Source organism: Geotrypetes seraphini, chromosome 4 (genome assembly GCF_902459505.1).
Source record: "Geotrypetes seraphini chromosome 4, aGeoSer1.1, whole genome shotgun sequence".
In the NCBI taxonomy this organism is placed as follows: Eukaryota; Metazoa; Chordata; class Amphibia; order Gymnophiona; family Dermophiidae; genus Geotrypetes; species Geotrypetes seraphini.
This window is the reverse complement of record NC_047087.1, coordinates 89986800-90005382: the sequence shown is the minus strand read 5'-3', so window position 1 is coordinate 90005382 and position 18583 is coordinate 89986800. Positions and strand designations below refer to the sequence as shown.

Here is an 18583-nt window from a genome sequence, read left to right as displayed (position 1 = left end):
TCCAAGTCCATCTACGCTAGTGGTCTCAAACTCAAACCCTTTCCAGGGCCACATTTTGGATTTGTAGGTACTTGGAGGGCCGCAAAAAAAATAGTTAATGTCTTATTAAAGAAATGACAACTTTGCATGAGGCAAGTACCTACAAATCCAAAATGTGGATTATCGGGGTCTGAAATTATCAGAAGCAATTAAGGAAATATTTATAAACTATAGTTTATAATATAGTTTATAAATCTTTCCTTAATTGCTTCTGATAATTTCAGCTATACACAGCTGAAAGCAGTGCAACAATCAGAAAGTGAAAAACTATAAAGTATCAACTGCAAGAGACAAGATTTTGGACCAACTATTTTGAGACCCTCGATATTATAAAGAATGATTCTTTATGGAAAACTTGTGCCTTAAGTGTCCGGTGGACGCGTCCGCAACCGGCTTTAGTTCTTACCTCCTCTAGCACCGGACACACGCACAAGCTGCTCTGCCTCCACTGGTTACCTTACGTTCTGGAACGTTGCCCGCCTCACTGCTGTAACCTCACGCAAGCTCTTTCCTGCGTCTGTATGCAATTGTGAGGTGGAGTGGAGAGGACAATCGTGTACAGATGCAGGAAAGCACTTGTGTGAGGTTACAGCAGTGAGGCGGTCAATGTTCTAGAACGTGACTGCCGGATACAACTGCCGGACAGTGAAGGCACAAGTTTTCCTTAAAGAATCATTCTTTATAATACCAAGGACCTCAAAATAGTACCGGTACCTCGCAGGCCGCATGTGGCCCCCAGGCCGCAAGTTTGAGACCACTGATCTACACCTATTCTTGAGATGGGACCTATGTGGTTTCAAAAGTCCACATACATTATCTAGATTCTAGAACAATTTTTAGGATGGTCTCACCCAGGATGCCAAAGATTCCAGCCTATCTTAATGAAAAAAACATTGGTTACTACCATATTGTCATAGTAATACGATGATGACAAATTAGTAAATAGTGGAACTTAAGTTCATAAAAATCAAATAATTATTTACAAACTTTACTGGTTGATATTCAACCTGCTGCGGGCAAAATTAGCCCCAGATATTCAATGCTTAGCCATGTCTGGGCACTGGCACTGAATATCTAGGGCTAATTTGTTTGTTATGCTAACCTCATACCTCAGAGCACATACAACACGTTCCTGGTTTTATGCAGCAACCAAAGGCCACTTAAGTTCTTAAGCGGTCATGTGTTAGCCAGATTGAATAAACCAGATATTCAATGCTGAAGCCTAGCCATAACCCGGTACTGAATATCTGAGAATAATGCCAGCAGTGGTTAGCAAAAATGCTCACTCCTGCCAGCTGAATATTGACCCCATTGTGTCCTTCCTGAGACATTGATGATTTCTGTGGTATTATTGTTTGTAATTTTATATGTATGTCTACTGCTTTGGGTCTCTTGCTATAGGTAGTTTTCAAATAGAAATAAATGAATCTGGCCAGCAGGAGCTCATCTTCATATACTGTTGCAAGGCTACCAACAAATTGCTTCTGGACTGACTGAAATAGCAAAATGATGGCAGATAAAGGCCAAATAACCCATCCAGTCTGCCCATCCACAGCATCCACTATCTCCTCCTCTTCCTGTTGCCTAAGGCTTTTTACACCTGCATTGTGATGTCATAGAGTTTTATGGTTATAGAAACAGAGAAACATGATAGCAGATAAAGGCTAAATGGCCCATCCAGTCTGCCCATCTGCAGCATCTGCTATCTCCTCCTCTCCCTAAGAGATGCCATGTGCCTGTCCCACGCTTTCTTGAATTCAGACACAGTCTTTGTCTCTATCACCTCTACCGGGAGACTATTCCACCCTTTCTGTAAAAAAAAGTATTTTCTTAGATTACTCCTGAGCCTATCACCTCTTAACTTCATTCTATGCCCTTTCATTCCGGAGCTTCCTTCTAAACGAGATTCACAGCCATAGAACCATTTTGCTGGAAGCCCTGCTTCTGAAATTGTGCCAAGAATTAGGATATATCTGTAGGTCCCATTACCTCATGAACATACAGCTCATCATTTTTATTCATATTTATGTACTGGAAATAACATATGACATATCCCCTCATCATTTTTAATTCCTGATCACATGAGACAATATGATCTGCAAAGTCAAGGGACAATTTATATATTTCTTTAAAAGTTTTTTTATGGCACACCTATCTACTGTTCAAAATGAGGAACAAATTCATACACATATTTCCTTATACACATAATACAAAGAACCTAATTTAAAAAAAACTTTTTATATACTATCACCAATAGCACATTTGCCTTTCAAATGTCTAGATTGCAAGCTCTTTCGAGCAGGGACTGTTTTCTTACTCTTTGTGACTCTGTACAGCGCTGCGTATGTCTGGTAACACTATAGAAATAATTAATAGTAGTAGTAAATCACCTCAAGTGAGATAATCCACCACTCTATTTAACACTCAAATGCTTATGTAAAAAGAAACTTCTTTGTTTCTGGAAAACACATTTAACAAGTTTATTCAAAAATTTATAAACTGCCCAATCGGCCTTCTAGGCGGTGAACATTATATTATAAACATATATGGGGTAACTATACATCCTTTAAAACAATAGTCATAATTTAAAACATTTAGAAACATTACAAAAACAAAGAGGAACAAAATGGGAAAAAGGATAGAACTACAATTTATCAGGTAAGAAAAAGAACATATAGGGAAAGGACAAAAAGGAGGGTATCCAAAAGTAGATTAAAACTATGTAGCCCTAAAAAGGGCATTTAGGTCTCGAAAGCATCAAGAAATAGAAATATTTTTAGTTTTGTTTTAAAATGGTTAAGATTTGATTCTTCCCGTAAGTGGACCGGAGTATTATTCCAAAGAGATGGCACGCTGACAGAAAAAATGGTAGGCCTCATTGTATTGATAAACTTCAGAGATGGAACAGATAACAAGTTTTCAGACAAAGATCTTAAAGATTTAGAAGAACTATAGGGAATAAGAAGGTTATTGATAAATTCTGGTTGAAACATACGAGTATCCTTTGAGTGCAAAAGTTTAGAAGGTTTGTAAGCCTTCAGCACAGTATTAAGATATTATGGAGCATCACTGCCTAAAGGTCCAAAGTCAACACACACCAAACCACTGCAAAGAATATAAACTACAATTAATATGATCAAATCTCTGTATTTCTGTGGGTAGAGATGCTGCTTCATTTTGTGCAAACTGTAAAGATCCTAACACATAGGCAGGTAGGCCTAAATAAAACTTATTGAATAGTCTAGACTCACTAAAATAAAGTTTTTAAAAACAGTCTGAAACTCATCCTAATTTAACACATATTCAAACCTCCACAATAACTGAAGCCGAAAGAAAGATGATTCTCCCTAATCTGACGTTTCACAGACTGTCAGGAGCAATGTTGTTGGGAGCTTCAGGTTTGGCATTGGGTAAAAAGTACTACCTGTAGGTCAACATGACTATTATGAAACTTAGAGGGCAACCCTTAAACTGCCTGGATTACTATAAAGTCTGCAGGCACTTTTTACCCAAGGTCTTTATGCCCATTTTCAAAGTAACAATACACACATACTTTCAGTTTGAAAATTGCTCAAGTAAAAACTATCCATAGATTTATACCTAGTTTTTCTGCACATACTTTTTATCCCAGGACAAGCAGGCAGCATATTCTTAACGCATGGGTGACGTCACCGACGGAGCCCCGGTACGGACCTTTTTAACTAGAAAGTTCTAGTTGGCCGCACCGCGCATGTGCGAGTGCCTTCCCGCCCGACGGAGGAGAGCGTGGTCCCCAGTTTCTTCATTTCCGCGGAGCGAAGAAGACGCATGTGTTTTCAACGGCTGTTGAAAAACTAATTTTTGCCTTCCCGCTCGCGTATTTTCTCTCTTTTTTCCTTTTTTCTTATCGGATTTCCTTTATTTTGTTAAAAAAAAAAAAAAAAAAATCTCGTCGAGTTTTCTTTATTTTTTCAGGCCGGCCCCGGCGGGGCCTGTTGCCACCATACAGGCCTCCGGATTCGATTTTGCAGAGGCTGTGTTTCCCTTCATGCCCCCTCAACCGGGTTTTAAGAAGTGCCAGCGGTGTGCACGCCCGATCTCCCTCACCGACCCACACAATTGGTGCCTCCAGTGCTTGGGTCCAGAGCATCGGGCTGACACCTGCACCTGCTGTGCTACGCTTAAAAAGCGTACTTTGAAAAATCGGCAGATCCAGCAAAATATTTTGTTTGGTACCGGATCTGCCATGGAACCAGCTGCGACGTCGACGGCACCACAAAAGTCGGCACCGACGACATCGACACCACCGGACCCTTCCTCGGGGTCGTTGGGCCCAGGTAAGCCGGCTAAGAAGCCTCCCACTTCCCTTGAGCGCCCTCCTGCCACGGTTGCGACACTGGCCCTCCCGGCGCCGCACCGGCCCCGCAAACGCTCCAATCTTGGTGAGTGCCTCATCATCGGCCTCCTCATCGCCGGAGCGTAGAGCGGCACCTATGGTACCGAAGAAGAAAAAGCGGTACTGGTGCCTCCCCTGGACGACCGCATCGCGGCCATACTCCAAACACAGTTACAGGAGCAGCTGCAACAACAGCTCCAACAACTGTTGCCGGCGTTGCTGGCACCGCACCTTCCGGTACGGGACCGGTCCGAGCCTCACACTGTCCCATCGGTGTCGACCCCCTCGGTACCAATTAATACTTCCATGCCGGTGCTCTTGGCAGAAACACCTACAGTACGTGCCCGTGATGCTGCCGACCCTGTCCGGTCCCAGGAACGACATCGGTCTTCCTCATCCAGTACCGCCTCGGTACGCTCAGGCAAATCTCTTTCAAAGACCCGCCATGCCGAGCCCTCCACACCGATGCCCAAACGTACGCACCCCGACGTTAGGGACCCAGATTTGTGGGAAGACTCCCCTCACGGTACCGAGGAGGACGCTTCATCAACCGATGAAGAACCCTCCATGACTGACACCGTCTCCAAACCAGAGCAATCCTCTTTCTCCAAATTCCTTAGGGAGATGTCAGCAGCTCTTTCCATTCCCTTGGAGTCCGACTCTAAAAAGTCTCAGGCTTTCCTCGATGCCCTAGATTTTGAGCAACCTCCCAAAGAATTTCTGAAGTTGCCCGTCCACGACATCTTACGGGAAACTTTCTATAAAAACTGGGAAGCTCCACTCATGGTTCCTGGAGCCCCTCATAAATTGGATAGCTTATACCGGGTTATCCCAATCCCAGGGTTTGATAAACCTCAATTGCCCCACGAGTCCCTCCTGGTGGAATCTACCTTGAAAAAATCTCAGGGTTCCAGTGTATATGCCTCCACCCCTCCCGGCAGAGAGGGAAAAACCATGGATAAATTTGGTAAGTGCCTTTTCCAAAATGCCATGTTAACCAATAGAGCCAACAACTACACCTTCCACTTCTCCTTTTACATGAAGCATCTGGTGCAACAGCTCTCCTCCTTACAGAAATATCTTCCTGAATGTAAGGTCCCTCTTTTCCAGCAACATATTTCTAGCCTCCTCCAACTCAGGAAATTCATGGTTCGCTCCATCTACGACTCATTTGAGCTGACCTCTCGCGCATCTGCCATGGCGGTGGCCATGTGCCGTTTGGCATGGCTGAGAGTCTCTGACCTAGACATTAACCACCAGGACCGCCTGGCTAACGCACCTTGTCTGGGTGATGAACTCTTCGGAGAATCCCTGGACTTGACCACCCAGAAGCTCTCGGCACACGAGACCAGGTGGGACACTCTGATCAAACCTAAAAAGAAGACTCCACCTGCTCGCCCCTACAGGCAACAGTCTTCTTACCAACGCAGGTTCTCGGCCAGACCTCTCAACCCGCCTCAACAGCAGCCACGCCGACCTCGGCAACAACATCAAACCCAGGCTCGCTCTCAGTCTCACCAACCTGCCAAGCCTCTACCTCCGTCAAAACCATCTCAGCCCTTTTGACTCTTTTCTCCAGGGCATAGCCAGTCTCCCAACATCATTACCTCTTCCTCAGCCTATCGGAGGTCGCCTCCAGCTTTTCCTCAGCCGTTGGGAGGTCATCACATCAGACCAATGGGTCCTCAACATCATTCGCCACGGCTACTCTCTCAACTTCCAGACTCTTCCACCAGACAATCCTCCCGTAGAGTCTGCTTCTCACTCCTCCCAAACCCCCCTCCTCCTGAGGGAGGTCCAATCCCTCCTTCTTCTCAATGCCATCGAAGAGGTGCCTCCGGACCAAAGGGGTCAGGGATTCTACTCCCACTACTTCCTGGTTCCCAAGAAGATAGGAGACCTTCGTCCCATCCTCGATCTCAGGGACCTCAACAAGTGTCTGGTCAAGGAGAAGTTCAGAATGCTCTCCCTTGCCACGCTTTACCCTCTTCTCTCTCAACACGACTGGCTATGTTCCCTGGACCTCAAAGAGGCCTACATTCACATCCCAATCAATCCGACTTCACGTCGCTACCTACGGTTTCAGGTACAGCACCGTCACTATCAGTACAAAGTGCTACCTTTTGGCCTCGCTTCATCGCCCAGGATGTTCACCAAGTGCCTTATTATGGTGGCGGCCTTCCTCAGGTCTCACAACCTCCAGGTGTTCCCCTACTTGGACGATTGGTTGGTGAAAGCACCTACGTCTCCACTTGTGCTACAAGCCACTCATCACACCATCTCTTTCCTCCATCTCCTGGGGTTCGAGATCAACTACCCCAAGTCGCATCTGCTTCCCACACAGCGACTTCAGTACATTGGAGCAGTTCTCGACACCACACTAATGAGGGTGTTTCTCCCCTCCGACCGTCAACGGACCCTGCTCCACCTCTGTCGTCAGGTGCTCCTTCATCACTCCATTCCTGCCCGACAGATGATAGTCCTCCTGGGCCACATGGCCTCGATGGTCCATGTGCTTCCTCTGGCGCGACTCCACCTCAGGACACCTCAATGGACTCTTGCCAACCAATAGTCACAGACCACGGATCTTCTTTCTCATCCCATCTCTGTGACATCGTCTCTTCAGCAATCTCTTCAATGGTGGTTGAACTCCTCAAATCTTTCCAGGGGTCTACTCTTTCATCTACCCTCTTACTCCATGATCATAACCACAGATGCCTGCCCCTATGCGTGGGGAGCTCACCTGGGAGATCTATGCACCCAGAGACTCTGGACCCCTCAGGAGCATCAACATCACATCAATTTCCTGGAACTCAGAGCCATGTTCTATGCTCTCAAGGCCTTCCAGCACCTTCTCTGCCCTCAGGTTCTTCTCCTGTGCACAGACAATCAAATCGCCATGTACTACATAAACAAGCAAAGCGGCACCGGATCTCGCCTCCTTTGTCAGGAGGCTCTCAGCATCTGGACCTGGGCCACGGCCCGCAATCTCTTTCTCAAGGCTGTCTATATCCAGGGCGAACAGAACTCCCTGGCCGACAATCTCAGCTGCATCCTTCAACCTCACGAGTGGACTCTGGACCCTTCAACCCTCCACTCCATCTTTGCTCGCTGGGCACTCCGCAGGTGGACCTCTTTGCAGCGCCTCACAACCATCAGCTGCCCCAGTTCTGTTCCAGACTCTTTTCTCCTCATCGTCTGACCCCAGATGCATTCCTGCTCGACTGGACGGATCGGTTCCTCTATGCCTTTCCTCCACTACCTCTGATGTTGCGGACGTTATCCAAACTCCGCAGGGACAGGGCCACCATGATTCTCATCGCTCCTCGGTGGCCTCGCCAACACTGGTTCTCCCTCCTGCTTCAGCTCAGCTCCAGGGAGCCCATTCCTCTTCCTGTGTTTCCTACTCTACTTACGCAGCAACGTCAGTCTCTCCTGCATCCCAATCTGTCTTCGCTCCACCTGACAGCTTGGTTTCTCTCGGGCTGACCTCTCCAGAGAATCTGTCTCAGCCTGTCCGTCGCATTTTGGATGCCTCCAGGAAACCGGCCACCCTCCAATGTTACCATCAGAAGTGGACCAGGTTCTCCTCTTGGTGTCTACTGCATCATCACGATCCCACCTCATTAGCGGTGGAAACTATACTGGACTATTTGCTCTCTCTGTCCGACGCTGGCCTCAAGTCTACCTCAATCAGAGTCCACCTCAGTGCCATCACTGCGTTTCATGAGCCTATCCTCGGAAAACCTCTCACGGCTCATCCACTGGTTTCCCGGTTCATGAGAGGCCTCTTCAATGTCAAACCACCTCTGAAGCCTCCTCCTGTCGTCTGGGACCTGAATGTGGTTTTATCAGCCCTCATGAAACCCCCTTTTGAGCCTCTTGCCACAACTTCGCTCAAACTTCTAACATGGAAGGTGCTTTTCCTCATTGCCATCACCTCTGCCAGGAGTGTTAGTGAGATGCATGCACTGGTCGCCGATCCACCGTTCACTGTTTTTCACCATGACAAGGTGGTTCTGCGTACCCATCCTAAATTCCTTCCCAAGGTGGTCTCGGCTTTTCACCTCAACCAGTCCATTGTGTTACCTGTCTTTTTCCCTAAACCCCATTCTCATCCTGGGGAACAGGCGTTGCACACGCTGGATTGTAAGCGTGCCCTTGCATACTACCTTGACCGTACCAGGGCTCACCGCTCGTCCCCTCGGCTCTTTCTGACCTTCGATCCTAACCGTCTAGGTCGTCCTGTCTCTAAACGGACGCTTTCCAACTGGCTTGCTGCCTGTATTGCGTTCTGTTATGCTCGGGCCGGTCTCTCACTGGAAGGTGCTGTCACGGCCCACAGGGTCAGAGCTATGGCTGCTTCTGTGGCTTTCCTCCGTTCCACGCCCATCGAGGAAATCTGCAAGGCTGCCACTTGGTCCTCAGTTCACACGTTCACTACTCACTACTGTCTGGATGCCTTCTCCAGACGGGATGGACACTTCGGCCAATCTGTGTTACAAAATTTATTTTCCTAATGGCCAACCATCCCTCCTCCCTCTCTGTTAGCTTGGAGGTCACCCATGCGTTAAGAATATGCTGCCTGCTTGTCCTGGGATAAAGCACAGTTACTTACCGTAACAGGTGTTATCCAGGGACAGCAGGCAGATATTCTTACGTCCCTCCCTCCTCCCCGGGTTGGCTTCTTAGCTGGCTTATCTTAACTGGGGACCACGCTCTCCTCCGTCGGGCGGGAAGGCACTCGCGCATGCGCGGTGCGGCCAACTAGAACTTTCTAGTTAAAAAGGTCCGTACCGGGGCTCCGTCGGTGACGTCACCCATGCGTTAAGAATATCTGCCTGCTGTCCCTGGATAACACCTGTTACGGTAAGTAACTGTGCTTTCTGGCTAAAACACCACGCCACACCACACATATTTGGGCATTGTCACGTCCCTGAGCCCCACAAGCACCTCCATGAAAAAGTAAAAGTATGATGCAATTTAAGACATGCATTTTGATGTGATGTATATACATTTTTACCCACACGTTGGTTGGGTAACTTTCAAAAAGTTCTTTAACCTATTAGTAGAAGATAGACAATAGCTGTTTGCATGGGTAATTGGCTTTTGAAAATTGCTCTCCCAATAGCCCATACAACAGGGGAATGTTGGTAACTATTACTGGTTGATAGTTAAAAGATGTTTTAAGACATTGGTGTTACTGTTGTTTTCATAATTTGTCTTGCTGATTGGTTTGCTACTATACATTACCTTGCTGTGTGATTGTTTTATTCATTTATTTAAAAAAAAAATCTTCTAACCTGCACCTTCTACCATTCTGGGTGGCTTACAAACAACATTCACAATCCTTCAAAGACATATGGAACATAAAGGGCTCCTTTTATGAAAGGAGTTAGGGCGGAATAGCGCGCACTGAAATGCTGCACGCACCAGCCGCTACTGCCTCCTCTTGAGCAGGCAGTAGTTTTTCGCCTAGCGCACGCTATAGTGCGTGCTAATCCGATGCGTGCATTAAAAACGCTAGCGCATCTTCGTAAAAGGAGCCCAAAATCTTAGAAACTTAGAATTGAAATTCCATTGTCCAAATGTAACATCATCTTAAAGTTAGTACTTAAGAATAGGCTTGCAGGAAAAGAAAGGTTTTTAGTTGTTTACAAAAAATAATTATTGAACCAATCAGTTGTAAATATTTTGTGGCAAGGAATTCCAAACCTTTGAGCCAGCAATAATAAAGATCAATCCTCTGTAAATATCCAATCTGATCTGTCTAAAGGAAGGCACATCAAGAAAACATTTCCTCAATGATCTTAAATTTCATATTTGGTTTTTATTGTGTGCCTGGATTTTAAATCTAAAACCAACAACAATCATCAATAAACATAAGACTACTTTCAGTTTTTTCCAGAAAAGCAGTATATAAGAATAAACATATTTACGAAAAGTTCCTGTTTCTGTTTTGTATTCTATAAAAAGCAGCACTGCTGAAACTTGGCCATGTCAAATTTTTATTTTGACCGAGTTTATCAAACCATTAAAAAATCTTTGTTTCATCTATTTCAGAACGCTTTTATTTACATGTTTACATTTTATATATAAAACAATCATCAATAAACATAAGACTACTTTCATTTTTTTCAGAAAAGCAGTATATGAGAATAACCATGTTTTCAAAAAGTTATTGTTCTTGTTTGTATTCTATAGAAAGTGCAGGCAGCACTGCTGAAACTTGGCCATGTCAAATTGTTATTTTGACTGAGTTAAATCTAACCATTTAAAAAAATCTGTCTCATCTATTTCATAACATTTTTTATCCCAGGATAAGCAGGCAGCATATTCTCTACATGTGGGTGACGTCACCAACGGAGCCCCCTAGTGGACGTTTTCGCAAGCAGACTTGCTCGAAGACCTTCAGGCTTGCGATTGGCCCGCGCATGCGCGCGTGCCCCTCCCGCCCTGCCTAGGGCTTGTGTCTCCTCAGCGTGTCCTCAGTTCAATGTTTTCCGCAGAGCCAGAAGCACTGCTTCCTTGCTGCGTGCAATCTCGTTGTCCCTCTTGCACCTTGGCTTTCTTTATTATTTTTGTTTAAGTCGCTGTGCTAGCGTCTTTAAATTCTCTTTATTTTCATTTTTCCAGTTCATATATTTTTGACCGGGTTCCCGGTCCTCCCCTGGCCACCTGGCCTCGCTGGGCCGCGGCCGTACTTTTTCTTATGTCCCGGCCTCGTTCTGGATTTAAGAACTGTACTCAATGTAACCGGGTTATCTCCATCACCAAACCCCATCGTTGGTGTGTTGAGTGCCTGGGTGCAAAGCACCGTGCTGAGTCGTGTCCCCGTTGTGCGACTCTACAACCGCGGGCTCTTCGTCGAAGGGTGGCCAAGATTCTCCAACTCTTTGGCCCCATGGATCCTGCGGGGCAGGCCTCGGCCTCGAAGTCCTCGGCCTCAGCTCCCTTGTTGGGGGCCTCAGCCTCGAAGTCCTCGGCCTCGAAGTCTCCATTGGCCTTGAAGGCACCGACTTCGGCCCCATCTATTACTCCGGCCACGGGTAAGTCTCCTATTTTCTCCTCAGGTGTGCCAGCAAAGAAGCCTTCTCTGAGTCTCATGGCAGCGCCGCCTCATCGGCACCTTCGAGACATCACTCTAAGCGTGGATGCTCTCTTCCAATCTTTCCAGAGGTTTTCTGTTCCATGCTCCTCCGCTGCAGAAGGTCCTCACAACGGACTCATTGACCTATGCTTGGGGGGCTCATCTGGACGGTCTGCGCACCCAGGGTCTTTGGTCCCGTGCCGATCGCCTTTGTCACATCAATCTTCTGGAGCTTTGAGCGATTTTCCTCGCTCTGAAAGCGTTTTGTCATCTATTTCGTGACCGGGTGGTGCTAGTTCGCACGGACAACCAGGTCGTCATGTATTATATCAACAAACAGTTGGGCACGGGGTCCAGGGCCCTGTGCCAGGAGGCGATGTGGCTTTGGGATTGGGACATCCACCGCAACATATTCATTCGTGCTGTCTACATTCAGAGCCAGTGAAACTGTCTGGCGGACAAGTTGAGTCGTCTTCTGCAGCCTCACGAGTGGTCTTTCCACTCTGTGACCCTGCGCCAGATTTTTGCTCGTTGGGGGACTCCGGACATTGATCTGTTCACATCCCCCCTCAATCACAAGTTGCCCCACTTCTGCTCCAGGGTTTACACCCCTCTCAGGATCAAGGCGGACACCTTCCTTCTGGATTGGACGAACGTGTTCCTGTATGCGTTCCCTCCATTCCCTCTGATTCTGAAGACTCTCGTCCATCTCAAGTCTTCATGTGCCACCATGATTGTGATAGCTCCTCGGTGGCCCCAACAACCTTGGTTCTCCCTTCTGTTGCAACTCAATTCCAGGGAGCCTCTTCTTCTGCCTGTTTTTCCTTCTCTGCTTACGCAGAGTCAGGGTTCTCTGCTTCATCCCAACCTCCAGTCTCTACACTTAACGGCTTGGTTCCTCGAGACTTAATTCCCTCGTTCCAGCTCTCCCAGCCTGTCCTGGATGTCCTGGAAGCGTCTCGGAAGGAGTCCACTCGCCAATGTTACCATCAGAAGTGGACCTGCTTTTCTTCCTGGTGAGCTACTCGACAGCTGGAGCCTCTGTCTGCCTCCATGTCTGCTGTCCTGGATTATCTGCTTTACTTATCTGGCGCTGGACTCCAGTCCTCTTCGGTTCGAGTCCACCTTAGTGTCATTGCTGCTTTTCATCAGCCGATTGACGGGAAGCCTATCTCTGTTCATCCTGTGGTTTCCCGCTTCATGAAAGGTCTTTTCCACGTTCATCCACCCCTTAAACCTCCTCCAGTGGTTTGGGATCTAAACGTGGTCCTTGCACATTTGATGAAACCCCCGTTCGAGCCGCTAGTGCGGGCTCACTTGAAGTATCTTACTTGGAAGGTTGTGTTCCTTATTGCTCTCACTTCTGCCCGTCGTGTCAGTGAGCTTCAAGCCTTGGTTGCGAACCCCCCTTTCACTGTTTTCCATCATGATAAGGTGGTGCTCCGCACCCATCCTAAGTTCTTGCCCAAGATTGTTTCTGATTTTCACATCAACCAATCCATTGTTCTTCCTGTGTTTTTTCCAAAGCCCCATTCTCACCCTGGAGAGGTGGCTCTGCATTCTCTTGATTGTAAGCGTGCACTGGCCTTCTACTTGAGGCGCACCGCTCCTCACCGTACTGATCCCCAGCTGTTCATCTCTTTCGATCCCAATTGCTTGGGTCTCTCTGTTTCTAAGCGGACCATTTCTAACTGGTTGGCCGCTTGTATCTCTTTCTGTTACGCTCAGGCTAGTCTCTCCCTCCCGGGTTGAGTCACGGGCCACAAGGTCAGAGTGATGGCAGCGTCTGTTGCTTTCCTCCGCTCGACTCCCATCGAGGAAATCTGTAAAGCTGCCACTTGGTCCTCGGTTCATACGTTCACCTCGCATTACTGTCTGGATGCTTTCTCCAGGCGTGATGGCCCCTTTGGCCAGGCTGTTTTGCAGCATCTGTTCTCCTAAATTGCCAGTTTTCCCTCCATCCCATCCTAGTTAGTTTGGAGGTCACCCACATGTAGAGAATATGCTGCCTGCTTGTACTTGGATAAACAGTTACTTACCGTAACAGGTGTTATCCAGGGACAGCAGGCAGATATTCTCGCAACCCATCCACCTCCCCATGGTTGGCTTCTTTGCTTGCTATCTGAACTAAGGACACGCTGAGGAGACGCATGCCCTAGGCAGGGCGGGAGGGGCACGCGCGCGTGTGCGGGCCAATCGCAAGCCTGAAGGTCTTCGAGCAAGTCTGCTTGCGAAAACGTCCGCTAGGGGGCTCCGTTGGTGACGTCACCCACATGTAGAGAATATCTGCCTACTGTCCCTGGATAACACCTGTTACGGTAAGTAACTGTGCTTTATTTACATGTTTACATTTTGTAAATAACTCTTCAGTTCAGTTCAGCAACTGAAGCTTAACAAACCTTACTTCTACAATAATAATTTTTCAATTCTGGTCCAAATGCTGGTCCTAACTCAACTAGACTACTGTAACTTCCTCCATGTAGGCATAACCGCTTTTCAAATGAATAAGCTTCAAATGATTCAGAACACTGCAATCAGGTTGATCTTCAGTTTAAAAAAATACGATCGAGATCCAAGATGGCGATCTGAGAGCAGGACGCGCTGAGCTGCGTGTCCCAGGATCGTATTCGTTTGAATTTCTCCTAGCGGTTTTCACTTACCGCGATGCCGAAGAGACGGGGCCGGAATGCCGCTTCTGCCTCGCGGCGTCCTGGAGCCCCGGGTCTCGGAAATATACAGGATCTCCTGAGGCGCATGCAAGAGGCCACAGCGACGTCGGATGGCGGCCCGCAGAGGACACAGGGAGGCGAACCCGTTGTGGATACTCCTGGGCCCGATACCACGCTGAGCCCTGATGTTAGGGCACCGCCCCCGCAGCCCCAGACGACCAGCTCTCCCAGGGGCGGGGAAACCCCGGATTCAATGGTTTTCTCCTCTCCAGAGGCAAGGAAGGACTTACTGGAGAGCTTGGAGGTTGGGGCCCATTTTTCTAGGGCCCCCATGGAGATGTCTGGGGGAACACCATCTCAATCTGAGGGGGAAGGACAGAAGACTCCCCTCGAAGGATTTCAGGACGGTGAGCAATTTACACTTACACAAACTCCAATTGTACTGATTAAACCTGCAGTAGTGACTTTAGACTCTATTTGGGACTTAATGGCTGGTTTTGTTAAAAATATAACTCCTACATTTCAACAAATTGAAGAGAAAATTAAGGAACATGATAAGGAACTGAAGAACTTAAGAGAAGAAACAAATACTTTTAATTCATCAACTCAAAAAATAGAAAAAGAAATTGAATCATCGAAACAAATTCAAGAGATCTTAGTTAAAGACAATATTAACCTAAGGAAGAAGATTGAAATGCTTGAGAATAACTCACGTAGCAATAATTTAAGGTTAATTAATTTTCCAAAACTCGAGTTAGTAACTCCTAGAGATATGCTTAAGAGATATCTAATGGAAAATTTAGAGATATCCGAGGATTCATTACCACCATTTTCAAGGGTTTATTACTTGCCTGATAAAGAACAAAATCAACAACCAAAAGTAAAATCTTCAGATCAAGAACCTTTAAATATTTCACAGGTTTTAGAAACATCTGAGAAGGATTTAGCATCACCAGCCACTATGATTATCACCTTAGCTTTGCCAATTGACAAAACATGGTTGTTAAAACTTTACTTTAAAAATAGACAAAAAAGCTTTCTTGGTTATAAAATATTAATGTTCCCAGATCTGGCACGGGAGACGCAAAGGCGCCGCCGTGAATTTCTTCTTTTGAAACCTGGGGTTTTATCTTTGGGGGCAACTTTTTATTTGAGACATCCGTGTAAGTGTATTGTATATTATCGTACGTTTAAATATGTGTTTTTTGAACCATCACAACTGACTAACTTCGTGGCTATGTCTCGTCTGAATGTTAACAATCTTTGAGCCCTATAATTTAGATATTGTGACCCCTATCTCAATGCTATAGCTCTCAGTTTTCTGTTATTATTACTGTTCTTTTTTTTTTTCTTCGCCAAGTTTCTTTAATTCTTGGATCTTAATTTGTGGACTTGAGCATAAATAGTATAATTGTTAACTTAGGAATTATATTACTATTGTATTTGATATCCATTCTATTCTTGCTTTCTGTACAAGTGTAATACTTGAAATTTAAGTTGAAAATAATAAAAATATAATAATAAAAAAAAAAAATACGATCATATCACTACGTACTACTGAATGCTTCATTGGCTACCTGCAAATACTCGAATCCTGTTTAAGCTTTCCTGCGTTGTGTACCATGCTCTAAATGCTAACTCACCAGAACAGATAATTCACGTTCTTCACGTCCCACTTCACCTCAACAAGGATTAACAACACCTTTCAACTGATCATCCCCTCATCTTAAGGGAATGAAATATAAATGAATATTCAACACCCTCTTTACGTAGCACCCTCAAGAACAGAACTGAATCACCTCACTTTCAGAAAATGACTAAAAACTTACCTATTTGTTAAACACCTGTCTGTTCAATTACTCTGCTTGTTTAGAGTTTTTTCTTGTTATGTTTTTTTTTAATTACTGTATTAATCTTCCCTCATACTTCCTGTATCTATGCCTAATATGTATGATCATAATTGTTTGTTTATTCCTTTCCACTGGGACAGAGAGGGAAATTACTTGAAGTAACTGATTAGACTTTTGGCCATTGTAAAAGTCAAATTTCATTTGGTTTTGTAAACCATTTCGAAGCCAGTGTGATGATTTAGCAGTATATAAACACTGCATTAAATTAATTAAATTTCTTTGAGTTAATTTTTGTTCAACAACAATAATAATAACCAAAATCAACAAATAATAAGCTATGGACCAAAACCAATACAAAGCAAAACAGTGAAGTTACATATTCATAAAAAGATATAAATCCACTGCCTCCCAAATATTCACTCTTTCCTGAACCAAACAGCATTTCACAAATACAGCCCCCTCATATTTATGGAAAAGACATTACGAGGGGCCGCTGAAAAGTTCTCAGCCCAACCAACAAAGTTGGGGCAGTCTCCATCGAGGGCTATATACACTTAGACCAGCAATTTTCCACTTATTTTGTTTCATCAGAAAAATATGGAATGAAAAAAAGTGCAAAATCGCTGGACTAAGTGTATAGCCCTCGATGGAGACTTCCCCAGCTTTGTTGGTTGGGCTGAGAACTTTTTAGCGGCCCCTTGTATATATAGTCCAAGATGAAACTGAGAACATCATGATACTTTTTTGAAAGGTATGGTACACGGCTTAGTGCAGCACTGCACATTTCTGTATCTCTGTTTTTGGATTGAAAACATAACAATTAGAGGTGAAAACAACGAAAGTGATCTGCCAGGATCACTTCAGATTACTGTCCTGAGGTTGATTCATGGGGCAAAAAAGAAATATGGTAGGGTCACCCCTTTTCTTACTCAGGAACACTGGCTCCCTGTAGTTTACTTTATCCCATTTAAGGATCTTATACTTACTTTTTCAGTTTTTTTTATACTGGCTTTTCAATCATTTCTCTTTAGATTTTTATTACTTCTTAGCACTCCCATATTTTGCGATCCTCTCAGCATAATCTATTGGTCATTTCTGCACATTTGTACACCTGCTTGGATCATACTAGGCAAGCATGATCAGGAAGTTTAAAACTGCCTTAAAATCATATTATTATATGCAAACATTTCCCTTAGATTAGATATTCCTCAGTTTATTTCATTGTATTATTTGTTGCTGAGCTGTGCATTGTGCAATCACTATCTTATATTCCTCTATTCGTCCCTTCCTAATGTGTAATATTTTTATTGCCTTTTTTTTAGTTATAATAATTGGAAATTGTAAACTATCCTGCCCCCGTGTCTAATCTGCTTTATCTTTCCCTCTTTTTAAAAAAATATATTATATTGTAAATCATTTAACGTTTACTTTGATTTTACGGCATATCAAATGAAAGACATTTTACATTTCCCCTTTTTCTGTTTTGTAGCTCTAAGGACTCCGTTTCCGGCAGCATCTGTACTATTGCAGTGATCTTGGAAATGAAGCTTGCAGCCTTCAGGTTTTCCCCAAAGCTTTTCCCACATGGCCAATGAAGCTGCTCTTGAAGCTCATTTAGTAACCTGGTGGTACATAACCCTGTTCTTATCACCGCAGCTTTCATATTTCACTCTACTAGACTACACCTTCACTGTATAATTGACTAAAACTTAAAATGGAAAGAAACATAGTGAGATTCAGTGAGAATTTGGATGTTTATTCCGCCTTAACCTTAAATTAATGCTTGCTCTAGCATTCAAAAAGGTGATTAATAAATCCCAATAAAAGTATAAAGACATTTTTATTAAAAAAACATGAACAGATACAGTCCTCCCAAATGTTTTCTTCCTCCAATCTCAGCAAAAAAAATCATATGTTTTGTAAAAATTAATAAATATCTACTGCTTAGATTATGCAAATAAAATGTTTTTCTCACCTTTGATATGTAGTTCCTCGAGGTCTAAGTTTTCCTTTTCTACAGTGTAAAATCTAAAAAGAAGGTAAGGGCTACTCACAAGACACAGAGGCAGATGACTCCAGGCGCAGACTCACTGTTTCTTAATAAAAAACTGCCGTTCTTTCCTTTCTGGATTAATAAATCTTCACAGGCTTTCTTACTTAAGCTTCCATGATAAAATGGCAGATCCATGAAGGACATAGGAATAATCTGGAATGTAATCCAAGCACCTGGCACCTGGCATTAAAAAGATTCCTTAAGAACAAATGGGTTGGCTTACATTTAATGCGCAATGATGCTCATGAAATAATGGTTTATTCCATGCCTGCAAATGAGAGGTTTTGACTTAAAAGCAAGCCTAACAAGACTTGTGAGCTAATTTAACAGGCTGGGTTTGGGAGGTTTGCTAGCCACAGCACAGGAAACATGAAATGACCACTTTCTCGCAGTCTTGGGCTGCAACGGAAGAACATGTGCTCTGACAGCCCAGCAGTGTCCCGGCAAACTGAAATTGCTAATGACACTGTTATCTCAACACTAAACACTACAGTGCTGTTGTGTCCA

The 18583-nt window shown here is 44.8% G+C and overlaps 1 protein-coding gene across 1 annotated transcript in view; it reads right to left on the bottom strand.

Moving 5' to 3' along the window:
- Positions 1-18324, bottom strand: part of SH2D1B (SH2 domain containing 1B) — a 61050-nt gene extending 42726 nt beyond the window's left edge. Inside the window, exon 1 of the mRNA XM_033941526.1 lies at positions 18078-18324. Within this exon, the coding sequence (XP_033797417.1) occupies positions 18078-18220 (143 nt within the window). The 5' untranslated portion in view covers positions 18221-18324. The remainder of the gene's footprint in view (positions 1-18077) is intronic.
- Between the last annotated feature and the right edge of the window lie 259 nt (positions 18325-18583).